Raw genomic sequence first — 15000 nt, 5'->3', positions numbered from 1 at the left:
TGGCTGCTCCACTTTAAGTCAGCCCAGCCAGGCGATAGTTAAGTTTCAATTTCGTTTTCACCTCCGTGTGTAACAGCTGTTCAGAACTACAGCTGGATAGGCTTGCGGCAGCAGGAGTCAGTCTAAAGCCATCAATGATCAATTTAAGTAAAAAAGCTAAATAAAGCTATCTCTTCCTCCCTCTATCTGTGTATATTTCTCTCTCCCCTGCACACTTAGTCACTACTATCCATGCTTAAAGAAGGCAGGGTTATAACCTTTTTTTTTTTTAATATTTGAAGATTTTATTTCAAATAGGCCTAGACTATGTTGACACAGGCTATTTTAATTCACTGTGTATTTAAAAAATAAAACAACACATTTAATTGAAAGCAAAGTCATATTGGTCTCTAGAATTTTATCCAGGTTAGTGGCAATCATCAACTTCCTGTCAGAGAGAAAGCTTCCTCTGCGTGGCCCCTCTGACACACTTAATGAACTAGGACTAGGCAATGGACATGTCATGGGTCAGGTTCAGTTAATGGCTCAGTTTGACCCTGTGATGTGGGATCCTCTTAGACCAATCCAAGCTAAGAAAGCCTCTGACACGTACCTGAGTAGTCTCATCCAAAATGAAAAAAAGCTAGTGACTTTTGTTCATCCCTTGTATGGAGTATCTCAGTGTGCGCGATATAAGGTACATTAGATGCAAGGGCCCCCAAATGACTGTTCGCCTGGAGCCCCAAAATGGCTAAGTTCGCCACTGTGTGTGTGTGCAAGTGTGTGTCTGTGTGTGCAATGAGATGTCTTTGTAACTCTCTTCTATGATTCTGGAGAACGCTTGTTGTCAAAATCACTTTTTTGTCTAAATCAGTGAATATCTCCTCATGATCCACTACCTGTTAGTGCTTTGTGTGCTGAAAAAAAATCCAGTGTTAATACACAGCCTAGGCTCTGTAAACTGGCATTTTGCTAGCTACGGTGGGCCCTCTTTGTTTACATACACTTTGTTTACATACCCATTTACAAAGCCTAGGCTGTGTCTTAAAATATTTTTATATACAGACAGGTAGTGGATCATGAGGAGATATTCACTGATTTTGATAAAACGTGATTTTGACAACAAATGTTCTCCAGAATCACTGACTGCACCTTTAAGGGTGGGGAATGTTTACATACAACTTGACGTGTTTGTTACTGTCTATTGGGTTAATGTCATCTGTGTGTGTATGTGAGTGTACGTGTGTGTGTGTGTGTGTGTGTGTGTGTGTGTGTGTGTGTGTGTGTGTGTGTGTGTGTGTGTGTGTGTGTGTGTGTGTGTGTGAGTGTGTGTGTGTGTGTGTGTGTGTGTGAGTGTGTGTGTGTGTGTGTGTGTGTGTGTGCCTGCGTGCGAGCGAGTGAGTGAGTGAGTGAGTGAGTGTGCGTCTGCGTCCGAGTGTGTGTGTGTGTGTGTGCGTGCGTGTTGCATGCGGCGTGTGTGTGCGTACAACAAGATGTCTTTGTAACTCCCTCCCCTTTCCTCCTGTCCTCAGACATAGATGAGTGTGAGAGCAGGAAGCATAACTGCAGCTCTGAGCAGGTGTGTGTGAACACGTATGGAGCCTTCCAGTGTGTGACCGTCGCATGTCCCCGAGTGAGAAACGCAACGTACATAAAGACATCACCCATGTAAGACACACCTCCTTCTCTCCAATACTAACCAAGTCAAGTCAACTTTATCTGCTGGGTTATTCGCTTTTAAATGTTTTCTAATGTGTTTTATGTATTCTAATCTTGCCCCTGTAAAGCACTTTGAGTGGCCTTGTGTCTGAATTGTGCTATAGAAATAAACTTGCCTTGCCTTACAGCTCCGGGAAAAAAATAAGAGACCAGTCTGGATTTTTCTTCAATCTTCATCTCTACATTACTTAATGGAAATGCTCTAAATGACAATAAATGTATTGTGAATTTGGTAGAAATGTTGTCAGTAGTTTATATTATGAAACCAAAATGTTCATTCTACTCAAACATATGCCTATAAATAGTAAAACAAGAGACACTGAACATTTGGAGTGTTCTCTTCATTTTTTCCGGAGCTGTATATTTATAACAGCCTAGGCAGTCCAAAGTGATGTACAGTAAAATAAGTAAAATACATTACATCCAGAACATTATAAAGACATATAAAAGCAAGAATTATATATAATATAATATAATAAATTAAAACACAAAACAATAGTAAACGTTCTAGTAGACACTGCTGGGTTGTTCAGAAAAACCTTCTCTAGTTGTGGGAGGCTGTTTTGAAACAATGCTTAGGTTTAAGAGGGTGTTTTTCAAAGGCTGACTGAGGTCTTAATGATTTAAATATAGAGTGGAGACAGGAAGAGGGAGAGTTGGAGGTGGAACTCATTGTCTATCCATTGCCGTCTGTCATTTAGAGTTGGTATTTTGAGGTGAGAAGGATCGTGGTTTTCTTTGTTTATCGCTTTGTTTGCTGTTTCATTGTGTCTTCAGGCTCTGCGATAAGTTATCTTCAAATTCAGAGTCAGTGTGTCAGAACAGACTTGGTAGAAATGGAATATAATGTTCATCTGTATGTTTTAATTAGAGTTTGATTTATGGCCTGGCCTTAGAATGAGCCTTTTATATCTACATAGGAGCGGGGCGCTGAGGCCGCCATGTTGCCCCGCCATGTTTCTACAGCAGCACAGAACGGACAAACTTAACAGCCTTACATGTTTTTATATATAGTGGGCGTCCTGGGGAAATGCACCTGTTGGAAGACCAAGAAGAAGTACTATAGAATGCACGCAAAAAGCTACTCACTATACCTTTAACCCTGTTGTTTTCCCCCTCTAGGCGCTGTGAGAGGAACCCCTGTATGTTTGGGGACAGACCTTGTTCTCAGGCTCCCTCCTCCATCTCCATCTCCTTCCCTAACCCTAACCCTACGCACTGTACCTTTACCTCCCTTTGTTTAAAGTTAAACTATGTCCTATGTGTTGTTTCTCTCCCCTCCTCCCCCCGGTCACTTGTTCTCATTAAGTTATATGAAAAAGTTACTCACTGTACCTTTAACCCCTTTTGTTTCCCTCCTCTAGGCGCTGTGAGAGGAACCTGTGTAATAAACTTTGTGTCAACTGGTTTGAAGATGGCTTGAATGTAATCAACATTAACTGGGGAGTAAGGTTAAAAGTTACACACTACAGCTTTAAAGGTTAAAGTATGTCTTATGTGTTTCTTCCCCCTCTAGGCGTTGTGAGAGGAACCCTTGTATGTTTGGGGACAGACCTTGTTCTCAGGCTCCGTCCTCAATCTCCTTCCCTAACCCTAACCCTACGCACTGTACCTTTACCCCCCTTTGTTTAAAGTTAAACTATGTCCCTATGTGTTGTTTCTCTTCCCCCTCTAGGCGTTGTGAGAGGAACCCCTGTATGTTTGGAGACAGACCGTAATGCAACTACGCACTACAGCTTTAACCCCCATGTGTTTTTTCTCCCCCCCTTCTAGGCGCTGTGTGAATAAAAAGTTACTCACTGTACCTTTAACCCCCTATGTCTCCCCCCCCCCCCCCCCCTCCCAGGCGGTGTGAGAGGAACCCCTGTATGTTTGGGGACAGACCTTGTTCTCAGGCTCCGTCCTCCATCTCCTTCCACCATCTCTCTGTCGTGTCCAACATGACCGCGCCGCGCGTCCTCTTCAGGGTGTCCGCCGCCCGCGTGCTAGGAGACACGCTGAGATTCGGTTTGTTAATTTATGTTGTACACACACACACACGGACAGACAGACACAGACGGACGGACAGATGGACAGACAGAGAGAGAGAGAGAGAGAGAGAGAGAGAAAGACACACACACACACACATAGACAGACAGAGACAGAGACATAAAGTCTCACACACACACACGGACGGACGGAAAGACAGACAGGCAGGCGGACGGACAGACAGACACTCTCTCTGCCCTTGTCCTCGGAGACACACTGAGATTCAATTTGTTAATTTATGTATTTTCTGATATGAGGTGAAATTGCAAATTTTTAAGACCTGTACATAGTATTTTTTGATTTCTTAAAAAGAAAAAAAGGATATATCCAAAATCTGTTCTGTAAAAATGTTGGGCACCTAAGGCAAGTATACAGCTCTGAAAAAAATTAAGAGTCCACTCCAAATGTTCAGTGTCTCTCGTTTTACTATTTATAGGCATATGTTTGAGTAGAATGAACATGTTGCTTTTATAATATAAACTACTGACAACATTTCTACCAAATTCCGATAATTTTTTTGTCATTTAGAGCATTTCCATTAAGTAATGCAGAGATGAAGATTGAAGAAAAATCCAGACTGGTCTGTTAATTTTTTCCAGAGCTGTACTGATTGTATTAACAAATAAAACTCAATAAAAAAAGTAGAAAAAAAAAAAAAATGTTTGGAAATTAATATGTTGTAAATAATGATGATAACAATCATGACTTAACTCTGTCTTTTCTACCCACCGTCCAGGTCTGGCGGGGGGAAGGGGGAGAGGTCACTTCAGCGTGCAGAGATCAGGCAGACAGACGGGCACTCTGCTGCTCGTGACCCCCGTACAGGGACCGGCCACGCTGGAGGCAGAGGTGGAGATGAGTGAACTAGAACGCAACTCACTGCTAGGAAGATATCTCACTAAGGTCACTCTCTTCGTCTCTCCTTATCTGTTTTAGTTTTAGGAGCTTTTTAATTTTTTAAAACATTTTGAAAAAAAAATGTTCTATTTTTTTGTGTGTGTACTAAGTTGAGACACTGCAGGTGAATAGGACAATACGTTTTCAACCTATAGATATCATTATGAAACTTTGCCAGTTGATTACTGACATTAAAACTCTTCGTTTCTCCATATGTGTTTCAGTTTTACGAGGTTTTTAAATTTTGGGGAATTTCTCTTTTTTTAACAATTGATGTCATTTTTTGCATGTGTAGGCTACATTTGCACCTCTTGAAAAAAAACAAAAAATCTAGATGTTGGATAAGGCAAACAAAATCTTTTATACATTTTTTACAACATATGGCTAGAACTTTGGGGACTGTGGCTCAGTTGGTAGAGCGGGTCGGCCGATGATCAAAGGGTTGGAGGTTCAATCCCCGCCCTGCCACCTGTGTCATAGTTGTTGTGTCCTTGGGCAAGACACTTCACCCACCTTGCCTCGTGTGAATGTCGATAGTTAGTCTGCTATCGGTGTATGAATGTGTGTGTGAATGGTAACGTGTAAATGGGAACAAGTCTCCCTTGAAAAAGAGTCTTCGGTCTCAATGGGATTTACCTGTAGAAATGAAGGTTAAACAAAAAAAAATTAAAAAAAAATCTAGATAATGTCAAAAATTAGTTTGTATAAGTATAATTTAACAAAAACTAGTTTCACCACGGTGCTCCATCCGAAAACCAAGATGTGATAGGTATGCATTTGTTTTTTTGAATGATAAGCCAGTTGGGGGAAATAATATTGAATTTGAACATGGTGTGCATTACGAGCGGGGGGTTAATTTACGGATGTATGGGGTGGGAGGGGTGTCAAACCACTGAGTATTTTTGATTTTGTTAAGTTTTTAGTTTTTTGGACTTTCTGTATCTGTTGATTTTTTTTTTGTAAAACTATGTCTTGTGTAAATAGTTATATAGCCTTTGCTTGACCTCGAACAAACATTTTAGAAATCGGTTCATCCTAGCCTGAGAAAAGGCAGAAAGAGTGTTTTATGGTCTCACTGTCTAACCCTACATTTTACCATGCGTGACATCACACATAACATATATGGTTAGGATTAACAGGACAGCTGGGCCAAGGGAAGACTGAGGGAAGAAAAACCTCATTCATTATATTAAAATAATGATTTTATAATGATAGAACGCCGGTTCCGTATGGGTGAAGTATTCCTTTAAAGTATCGTTTTTTACTGTCTTTTCAAAACAAATATCCCTATCACCTTGAGTATTTTTCATGTTTATTACTGTGTTTTAAATGTTTTTTTAACTGAAATAAAACCAAACTAAACCATATTGAGTGGTAGACTGTCGTTGTGTTGTGTGTGAAGCTGCCAGTTCGACATGTTTTACACTATCTCCTGTCCACCCATGTTATTGTCACTGTCTTGTATGTTTCTTGGAGAGGTGTGTACTGAAAAGGCAAATTTCATTGTGCTGTAACGGTGCATATGACAATAAAGCTATCTATCTATCTATCTATCTATCTATGTTTTGACTGTGTCAGACTGAAGAATTTAACATGGATCTGTCAGACGACCCTGAAGCCCACACACACACACAGACACACACACAGACAGACAGACAGACATGCAGACACACAGACAGACAGATATGCAGACACACACACACACACACACACACACACACAGGCAAAGAAACACACAGACAGACAGATAGACAGACAGACACACACACACACACACACACAAACACAGACAGGCAAAGAAACACACAGCCAGACAGACACAGATACACACAGGTAGACACAGGCAGATACACATGCACACACACACACACACACATACAAACACAAAGACACACAAAGACAGACACACACAGGCAGACTTAGGCAGAAACACACACAGACAAAAATAAATATACACACACACACACACACAAGCAGAAATACAGACATACATACATACACACTTCTATACGTTTACCCTGTATGTCTGCAGACACATTCTCTCACTCAGGTACAAGACACTAAACACACAAAGTGTAGCTAGACATAAAGCCCACACACTCTCACGTGTGTGTGTGCGTGTGTGTGTGTGTGTGTATGTGTGTGTGTGTGTGTGTGTGTACCAACTCTGGGAACTTACAATATTCACATCGGTGTGAAAATATATGGATAAATATGTATAGAAATTCCTAATAATAAAAAGGCATCATAACTGCCCACAGAACTAAACCCTGTTTTTACTGTGTGGATAACATAGGTTGCGTTCCGAATCGCATACTTTCTACTATATAGTATGTTGAAAGAAGATTTAGGATGTCCCGATTCTTGTGGCCAGATTTAGGATGGTTAGAAGTACCCGGATGTCCTACTTCATGCGGCCAAGATTGTTAGTGTTGAAAAGTGCATCCTATTTGGGCAATTCTGACCCACAATCCAGTGCGCACGCGAAGTGACGCAATGTTTATTATGATGAAATAAAAGGGTAAAAGTATGTCCCAATAGTATGCCTACTGCATCCTAACTAGATTCTTTTTATCGTCGGATGTAGAATGTAGAATAGAAAAAAAAAGAGTATGCGATTCGGAACGCAACCATAGTTATATCTAGATTGACACTGAGGTTGAGAACAATACATAATATCAAGACAATATTCAATTCATTTTGTGCTACGCCCCTGACTGTAAATATACAGTCAAGACGGACAGACTAAAGGAATAGTCCATATAAAAACAATCTGGAACAATAGACTGTGATGCTAACTGCTCTGTGTAATGTGTAGTTCAACAGAATTCAATAAAAAAAATCACAAACTCGCCCTTTAATTAATTCAAATTAAAACATTTAGCCGTGTCAGGGGGATAAGGGTAGTCGGGGTATAGTTTTTATTTTTTAAATTTAGACAAGGATGAGACCACAACAATTGGATTTTAATTGTCCTACATATTTTGTTTTACTGCGTATGCCCAAGTTTTCACTGTAAACAAAAACAAAATGAGTTAAGTGTTTTATAAATCAGACTGACAGTGGTTTTAAAGATTCAGTGTGTAATATTGGAGTATGTAATGGCATCTAGTGGTGAGATTGTAGATGTCAACGCTCCCTTGCTAACCCCTCCTTTTGTGGGAGAATTTACAGAAGCTACGGTGGCCTTCAAGAACAAGAAGCTATAGTTACTAAAGATGGCATCATCCACCACTGCCTCAAGTCTTTCCACAATATCAAGTGATGAGGTGAAGATGTATTTAGTTATTTATTCTATAGTACTTCTTCTTCTTCTTGGTCTTCCAACAGGTGCATTTCCCCAGGACGCCCACTATATATAAAAACGTGTAAGGCCGTTAAGTTTGTCTGTTCTGTGCTACTGTAGAAACATGGCGGTGCAACATGGCGGCCTCAGCGCCCCGCTCCTATGTAGATATAAAAGGCTCATTCTAAAAGGGCATGAAAAAACTATTATGTTATACACTAATTAAAACATACTTATGAATATCATATGCCATTTCTACTAAGTCTGTTCTGAAAAAGGCCTAGATTCTACACAATGCACCTTTAATGAGTTGTGTTCATAAGGCAAGGCAAGTTTATTTCTATAGCACAATTCAGACACAAGGCCATTCAAAGTGCTTTACAGGGGGCATGAAATACATCAAGATTAAAATACATCAAGTAAAGAACAGACATTAGAAAAGATAATGTTGGGGCGCTCCGGTGGTGTAGTGGATAGAGCGTGTACCATATTGGCTCCGGAACTTCGTTGCAGTGGTCGCGGGTTCAAATCTGACCCGTGGACCTTTACTGCAGGTCATCCCCCCCCTCTCTCTCTCTCTCTGTCTCTCTCTGTCTGTCTCTCCATTTCAACTCTGTACTGTCTAATAAAGCTTGAAAATGCCAAAAAATGATCTTTAAAAAAAGAAAAGAAAACCTATTTCAATGGGACTCTTAACTCAACGTATAATAAGAAATAAACAGAGCGGACAACGGGATAGAAACCTTGCAGACTTTATTATTATTAACAAACTGTCCAATTTTCATCTGTACAGAGCGACAAGGAAATAAAACAAAAAAGAAAAGTGGACAGGAGGAAAAAAATAAAAAATAAAAATAAAGAAAATCAGATGATCAGAAACCTCCAACATTGTTCACAAAAAGATATTTTTCACAAACTTAAAATCAAAATTGTTCTAGTAAATCAGCGAAGAACTGAGCATCCTGCAGACACACACAATCTGTGACACACACACACACACACACACACACACACACACTCTTGTACTAATATCTTTGTGAGGACACTCGTTGACATAATGCTAACCCTAACCATCAAAACTAAATGCCTAACCCCAACCCGTACACTAACCCTAACATAAACCTAATTCATACCTGAACCTTAAAACCTAGTGTTAACCCTCAAACAGCCCTTTAAAGGCCTGTCCTTAAAACCTAGTGTTAACCCTCAAACAGCCCTTTAAAGGCCTGTCCTTAAAACCTAGTGTTAACCCTCAAACAGCCCTTTAAAGGCCTGTCCCAAAGTGAGAACCGGACAAAATGTCATTACTTTCCAAAAAATTTCCTCAAAAGTAAAACTGTTCCTCACAAATACGCTCGTACAAGTACACACACACACACACACACACACACACACACACACACACACACACACACACACACACACACACACACACACACACACACACACACACACACACACACACACACACACACACACACACTTTTCTGCAGGGTGCTGCAAACGAATTCTGGGATGTTCTGTACAGTGGGTGGGACGGTGAGTAGGCACGCTTTGATATGACTAGACGTCAGATGGTAGAAAAAAAAAAAAAAAAAAAAAAAAACACGAAAAAAAAAACGTAAAATAAAAAATAAAGGCCGTGTATGGAATCGGAACGTCTGATTTACAAGCCGGCAGCGAAGGCATCACTCACCACAGCAAGCGTCAACAGTTAGAAAAAAGCACGGCACGCTTTAGTTTACAGTATGCGCCACTTGGATCAGTATATAGTACACATGTACACACACACACACACGGTCGGGCAGGGGACACCCACACTGTTAAAATGAATATGTTAGGAAAACTCAAATTTTCAAAGTATTCAGAATCATTATTTTCTGTTTTCTTTTACAAATCAAATCAAGTCTTTACTAGATTTTTTAGTTGAGGCTAAAACTACAATTCTTATTGGCTGTTGGGACTGTCCATTCACTTTGGCACGACTTTGTTGGTGTAGAGCGTGTCAGGGAGGGACCATAGGGGAGGGACCAAAGAGAACAAGTGGAGCGGTTGAGGTATTTGGATTCGTATCTCTTATCTGCCGTCACCAACTGCCATTTTCTCCCCAAATCCTCCACCCCAGCTTTAAGAACCTAGTACACACAGTTGCATCAAATGTTTTAAGTTATCCTAACATATCCATTTCTACATGTGCATTCACCGATCAATTCCAAACGACACTTTATTTTTCCAAGACCAAAAAGCTCTCGCAACATTTCAAATCACAAAAAAAAAAAAAAAAAAAAAACCTCGGCATCAACCTGCAAATAATTTTTTAATGTAATTTGATCTGATCATTTCTATGGAGTCAACATTTTAAATATTTTTTTTTCATTTACCTCTAGAAAAAAAGATACAGTGTGGAAGTATTTTTCGGTAGGGGAGCATTTATTTATTTATTTAGGTGTTGGCAAAACGCAGCCTAACACAAACACATTCATTCTCATCTCGGATAAACGTGAAAACTTTTGGATTCTCCTGAAATGTTTAGGGTGCCGCTATGAAATCGAAACCACTTTAAAAAAGAAACCCCAAGAGGCGTTCACTGCCCTGTCGGAAAAAAATACAAAATCTCAGGTTGATGCCAAACTTTCACCACTATCAATCCATCCTCCCTGCTCGCTTGTTTGATATAAAAAGGCAACTGGAGAACATTCAAAATCATAGAAAAAACATGAAAAAAAAACATGAAAAAAAAAAAATATTGAAAAAAAAAATTGACCATTAGTAAACAAATAAATAAGGCTATGACAACAAACAATATATATATATTTATAGATATGTAAAAAAAAAAAAAAAAAAAAACGGAAAATGTGCAATGATTTGATCCAGTATCAAGTTCACATCTCTCTAGTAACCTAGAATATCTTCACTTCTGTATTTTGCGTTTTTTTTTTGTTTTGTTTTTATTTTTCCTGCATTTGTTTTCCCGTACCAACCAGCAAAAAATAATGTAACAATGAATTATGCAACTACGCATTATGTATTATGAGACGGGTGGCTTAAATCCAGCGATATGATTGGTTCCTGTTGTAAAAATGGGCGTATACATAACCGCTATGACGTCCAATCAATTTGCAGAGTTCCATATCATCATAAATTGAATACATATTCACTCCATTTTGTATTAAACAGTATGTAACAGAAATAAATGCAATATGTGATATATGTCCCGGAATTTTACTACAAGCTATAGTGCGTAACTTCTGTCGCCCCCATGAGGAATTCTGATATAATTACAACAACACTGTCGGTGAATTTTTATGGAGCTGATGGGCTTAAACAACTTTGTGTCAACTCGTTTGGTGATGGCTTGAATGTAACCGACATTCATCTATAAAAAATTTAAAAAAAGTTACGCACTATTGCTTTAATATTATGAAATGAAAATGTATTATAAGATGCAGCATGCTGAAAAATACCCAGATGCCCTACTACATCCGGTGGTGATTTTTTTGTGTTGAAACCAGCAGCTTTTTTGGGCGATTCTGACCCACAATCCACTGCAGCAGAAGTTACATCACATGGACTGAGCCTCCCAGTGAAAACAACCAGCGATGAGACGGATTTATAAGCAAGAGGCAAGATCAAGGAGCCATGTTAGGATGAAATAAATACAGTAAGTAGAACGTCCCATTTGTAGCATACTGCATCCTAACTACATACTACTTATGATCAGCTGTAGTATGTAGAATAGTAAACAAAAGAGTATGATATTTGGAACGCAGGAACTATTTAAAAAAAAAATAATAATAATAATAATGCATGAGTGAGCTGAGGTTGCCAGGTTTGTTTTATCAGTAATGGATAAAGTGATAAAATCAAGCTTTTCTGGTGTAACAATGTTTTGTTCGTCGTATCTATCTTATCTGTGGCTAAGTGGTAGGCTAGCTCGTTGGTAGGCACCGCCCGCCTCGCAGTCCCATGGCGATTAAATCTAACACACACACACACACACATCAGCAAAAAGAAATGAAAATAAAATAAAAAGTAGAAATAGATATATCCAGAGCCAAACGAACCCTCAAAAACAACACAGCCTTAAGCAGGACGACAACATATGGTGGTAGAAAGACAGTTTTCATTGCACACACACACACACACACTCTCTTTCTCACACACACACACACACACTCTCTCTCTCTTAAACACACACACACACACACTCTCTCTCTCTCTCTCTCTCTCTCTCACACACACACACACACACACACACTCTCTCTCTCTCACACACTCAATCGCACACACACTGTAAATAGGAAAAAGTTAGAAAATCTCAAATTATCAAGGCATTTTTTTTTTTTTTTTTCACAATTTTTTTTTTTAGTTTAAAAGTTACACTGCCTTTAATTCAGCCAACCAATCATATTTTGTTGAGATAACTTATCATTCATATGTTTAAAAACTAATTTTGAGTATTAAATACTAAGAATGAACAAGGTGTGCTACGTAATACTCTGTCATACAGATAAAACAAACAAAACCAAGTCGATCAAGATGTTGATTCAAACATTGAACAGTGTTAAAACTGTCTGAACCAAAAAATAACAAGTCGGCACAACTTTAACTTTTTGGAATTCTTAGTTTGTAGAACACAAAACGTGACGTAACATTATCTCAACATAAAGATAATGAGTTGGCTCAAATATAGCCAGTTTTCCTTCTAACTTAAACCTACAGTGTGTAGAATTTTGGGTTTTATTTCCTAGCAGATTTTGTAGAACGTAATTATAATATCCATAAGTACATTTAATTTAGTGCTTAATAGCTGAATTTTTTTTTGGAATTATTATTTTTTTCCCTTAGAAAGGGTCTCATATATGTCCATATTTCTGCATATTTTGGACCAAGGCCTAGTGCCACCATCTTGAAAGTGTCATAGTTGGAATGTCATCAGGTGCATTGTTTAAAATTTAGAATTGTTCTTGTCCTTGAAGGCCACCGTAGCTTCTGTTATTATTCTAAAGGGTTGGGGTTACCCAGGGAGCGTTGCATTCTAGAACTTTGTAGAACTTTCTTGATGATGTCACATTACACACTGCACCTTTAAGAGTTTTAGTTTTAGCCTATAAACTAAAAAATGTATTCTAGTTCGCACAATTGCCTTGAAAATGTTGACTTCTTCTAACGTTTTCCTTTCTACAGTTCACACAGAGTAATCAATAAAACACTGGAGTCATCAAAGCGCTCTATACATGAGCATATCCCATCCCAATTTCTACACATTTACAGATATTATATGATATAATTCGCTTCGGTTGACCTCTAGACCCTTACAAGTCCGACCCTAACCCCCCCCAAACCCCCCTCCCTCTTACCCAACAACATATTGGCTGTGTTGTAAAAGCCCTACTAACGTCCTCCCTCCTACATACTCAACATGTACATACTACATACTAAAAGCCCTACTAACGTCCTCCCTCCTACATACTCAACATGTATATACTACATACTGTCTACTTAACCATCCATTGTGTATGCAAGGTTCGTCGGACCGTTTTACACTGAAGAATACAGAAGCAATAAAGATTTTTTTTTTTTAAACGTTTGAAAAGACGCAATGCATTGTGGGGCGGTTGAGTAGGAAATGTAACCTATCGATCCATACACAAAATCTTCCAGGAAGTAAGTACTCATCCGGGCATTTCTCGCCTATACAAACTCGCAAACATAACCGTCACATACTCAAATTGATATCAAAATGAGTATGAGTAGGACGTTAGTATGGCTTTTAGTATGAGTAGGACCTTAGTAGGGCTTTTAGTATGAGTAGGACCTTAGTAGGGCTTTTAGTCCGAGTAGGGCTTTTCAAACACAGCCATCAAATCGGTTTTGGGGTTCGGAAAAAATATCGGAGTAATACTGCATCTGCAGGAGTGGGTAAGTCACCGATCAAGCCCACATTTGCCTCTCGGGATTGTGGGTAATGTCATTCCAGTAACAGTAAACCCTGCGTTCCAATCCCATCACTTCCATACTATGTAGTATGCGAGAAAACGATTTAGGATGTTCCATGTGAAATACAGTATGCCAAAAAAAAAAAAAAAAAAAAACCCAGGAGCCCCAATACATCCAATGCAATTTCTTTTTAGTATGGCAACCAGTGTACTATATAAGTATGTAGTATAGTACAAAGAACAAGTATGTGATTTGGAACGCAGGGTAAGCTTTGAGGAGTGTTTTGAGTGGAAAGAGTTCGGTATTGGGTAGAATTGGGGTTGTACATTTTTCTTCTTTCTTTCGTGGTGTTTTTTCTTTGCGTCCTTAAACCCTTCTGGAGTGGGTCATCTGTCTGTCTGTCTGTCTCTCTCTACCTGTCTGTCTGTCTCTACCTGTCTTTCAGCTCCTGTTTGACGTGCTTGGTGAATCTACCGCACAGTAAACCCATGAGGAAGAGTACAGCTACACCAGCGCAGGATACGGCTAAGATGTAGTTCTTAGAGGGAGAGGTCATCACCTGCATAGCCAGGTCCGAGAAGCCTTCAGCGGGCGCCACCTGACAGGGGAGGTAAGGAAGTACATTAAGGCAAGTGTGTGTGTGTGTGTGTGTGTGTGTGTGTGTGTGTGTGTGTGTGTGAGTGTGTGTGTGTGTGTGTGTGAGGGTGAGGGTGAGGGTGAGGAAGTGTGAGTGAGTGAGTGTGTGGGTGAGGAAGTGTGAGTGGGTGAGTGAGTGAGTGAGTGGGTGGGTGGGTGAGTGAGTGAGTGAGTGAGTGAGTGAGTGAGTGAGTGAGTGAGTGAGTGAGTGAGTGAGTGAGTGAGTGAGTGAGTGAGTGAGTGAGTGAGTGAGTGAGTGAGTGAGTGAGTGAGTGAGTGAGTGAGTGAGTGAGTATGTGTGTGAGTACCTTGGCTGCGTAGCTCCACATGTCGATCCTGTCCTGAAGTCTCTTCTTACATTCCGGCTGCAGACGAACGCGCTTATCCTGCAGAGCCTCCATCAGGCAGGACATCTCTGAACACAACACAGTATATTAATCTGTCTGTCTGTCTGTCTGTCTGTCTGTCTGTCTGTCTGTTCGTCTGTCCGTCTGTCTGTCCGTCTGTCTGTCCGT

General features: G+C 39.7%; 2 protein-coding genes across 2 annotated transcripts in view; one reads left to right on the top strand and one right to left on the bottom strand.

Annotated features, from left to right (window-relative positions):
* LOC307251143 (fibulin-7) overlaps positions 1-5454 on the top strand; it is a gene marked incomplete at its 5' end in the record, with an annotated part of 13158 nt that extends 7704 nt beyond the window's left edge. Inside the window, 3 exons of the mRNA XM_080028464.1 lie at positions 1512-1647; positions 3545-3705; positions 4463-5454. Of these exons, the coding sequence (XP_079884590.1) occupies positions 1512-1647; positions 3545-3705; positions 4463-4662 (497 nt within the window). The 3' untranslated portion in view covers positions 4663-5454. The remainder of the gene's footprint in view (positions 1-1511; positions 1648-3544; positions 3706-4462) is intronic.
* Positions 5455-13306: 7852 nt separating this feature from the next.
* glg1a (golgi glycoprotein 1a) overlaps positions 13307-15000 on the bottom strand; it is a gene marked incomplete at its 5' end in the record, with an annotated part of 41640 nt that continues 39946 nt past the window's right edge. The window contains 2 exons of the mRNA XM_080027873.1: positions 13307-14447; positions 14794-14900. Of these exons, the coding sequence (XP_079883999.1) occupies positions 14280-14447; positions 14794-14900 (275 nt within the window). The 3' untranslated portion in view covers positions 13307-14279. The remainder of the gene's footprint in view (positions 14448-14793; positions 14901-15000) is intronic.

The sequence above is a fragment of the Ammodytes marinus genome (genome assembly GCF_949987685.1).
Source record: "Ammodytes marinus genome assembly, chromosome: 5".
Lineage (NCBI taxonomy): Eukaryota > Metazoa > Chordata > Actinopteri > Uranoscopiformes > Ammodytidae > Ammodytes > Ammodytes marinus.
Note: the sequence above shows the minus strand (reverse complement) of the source record. Positions and strands in the feature narration are given on the sequence as shown.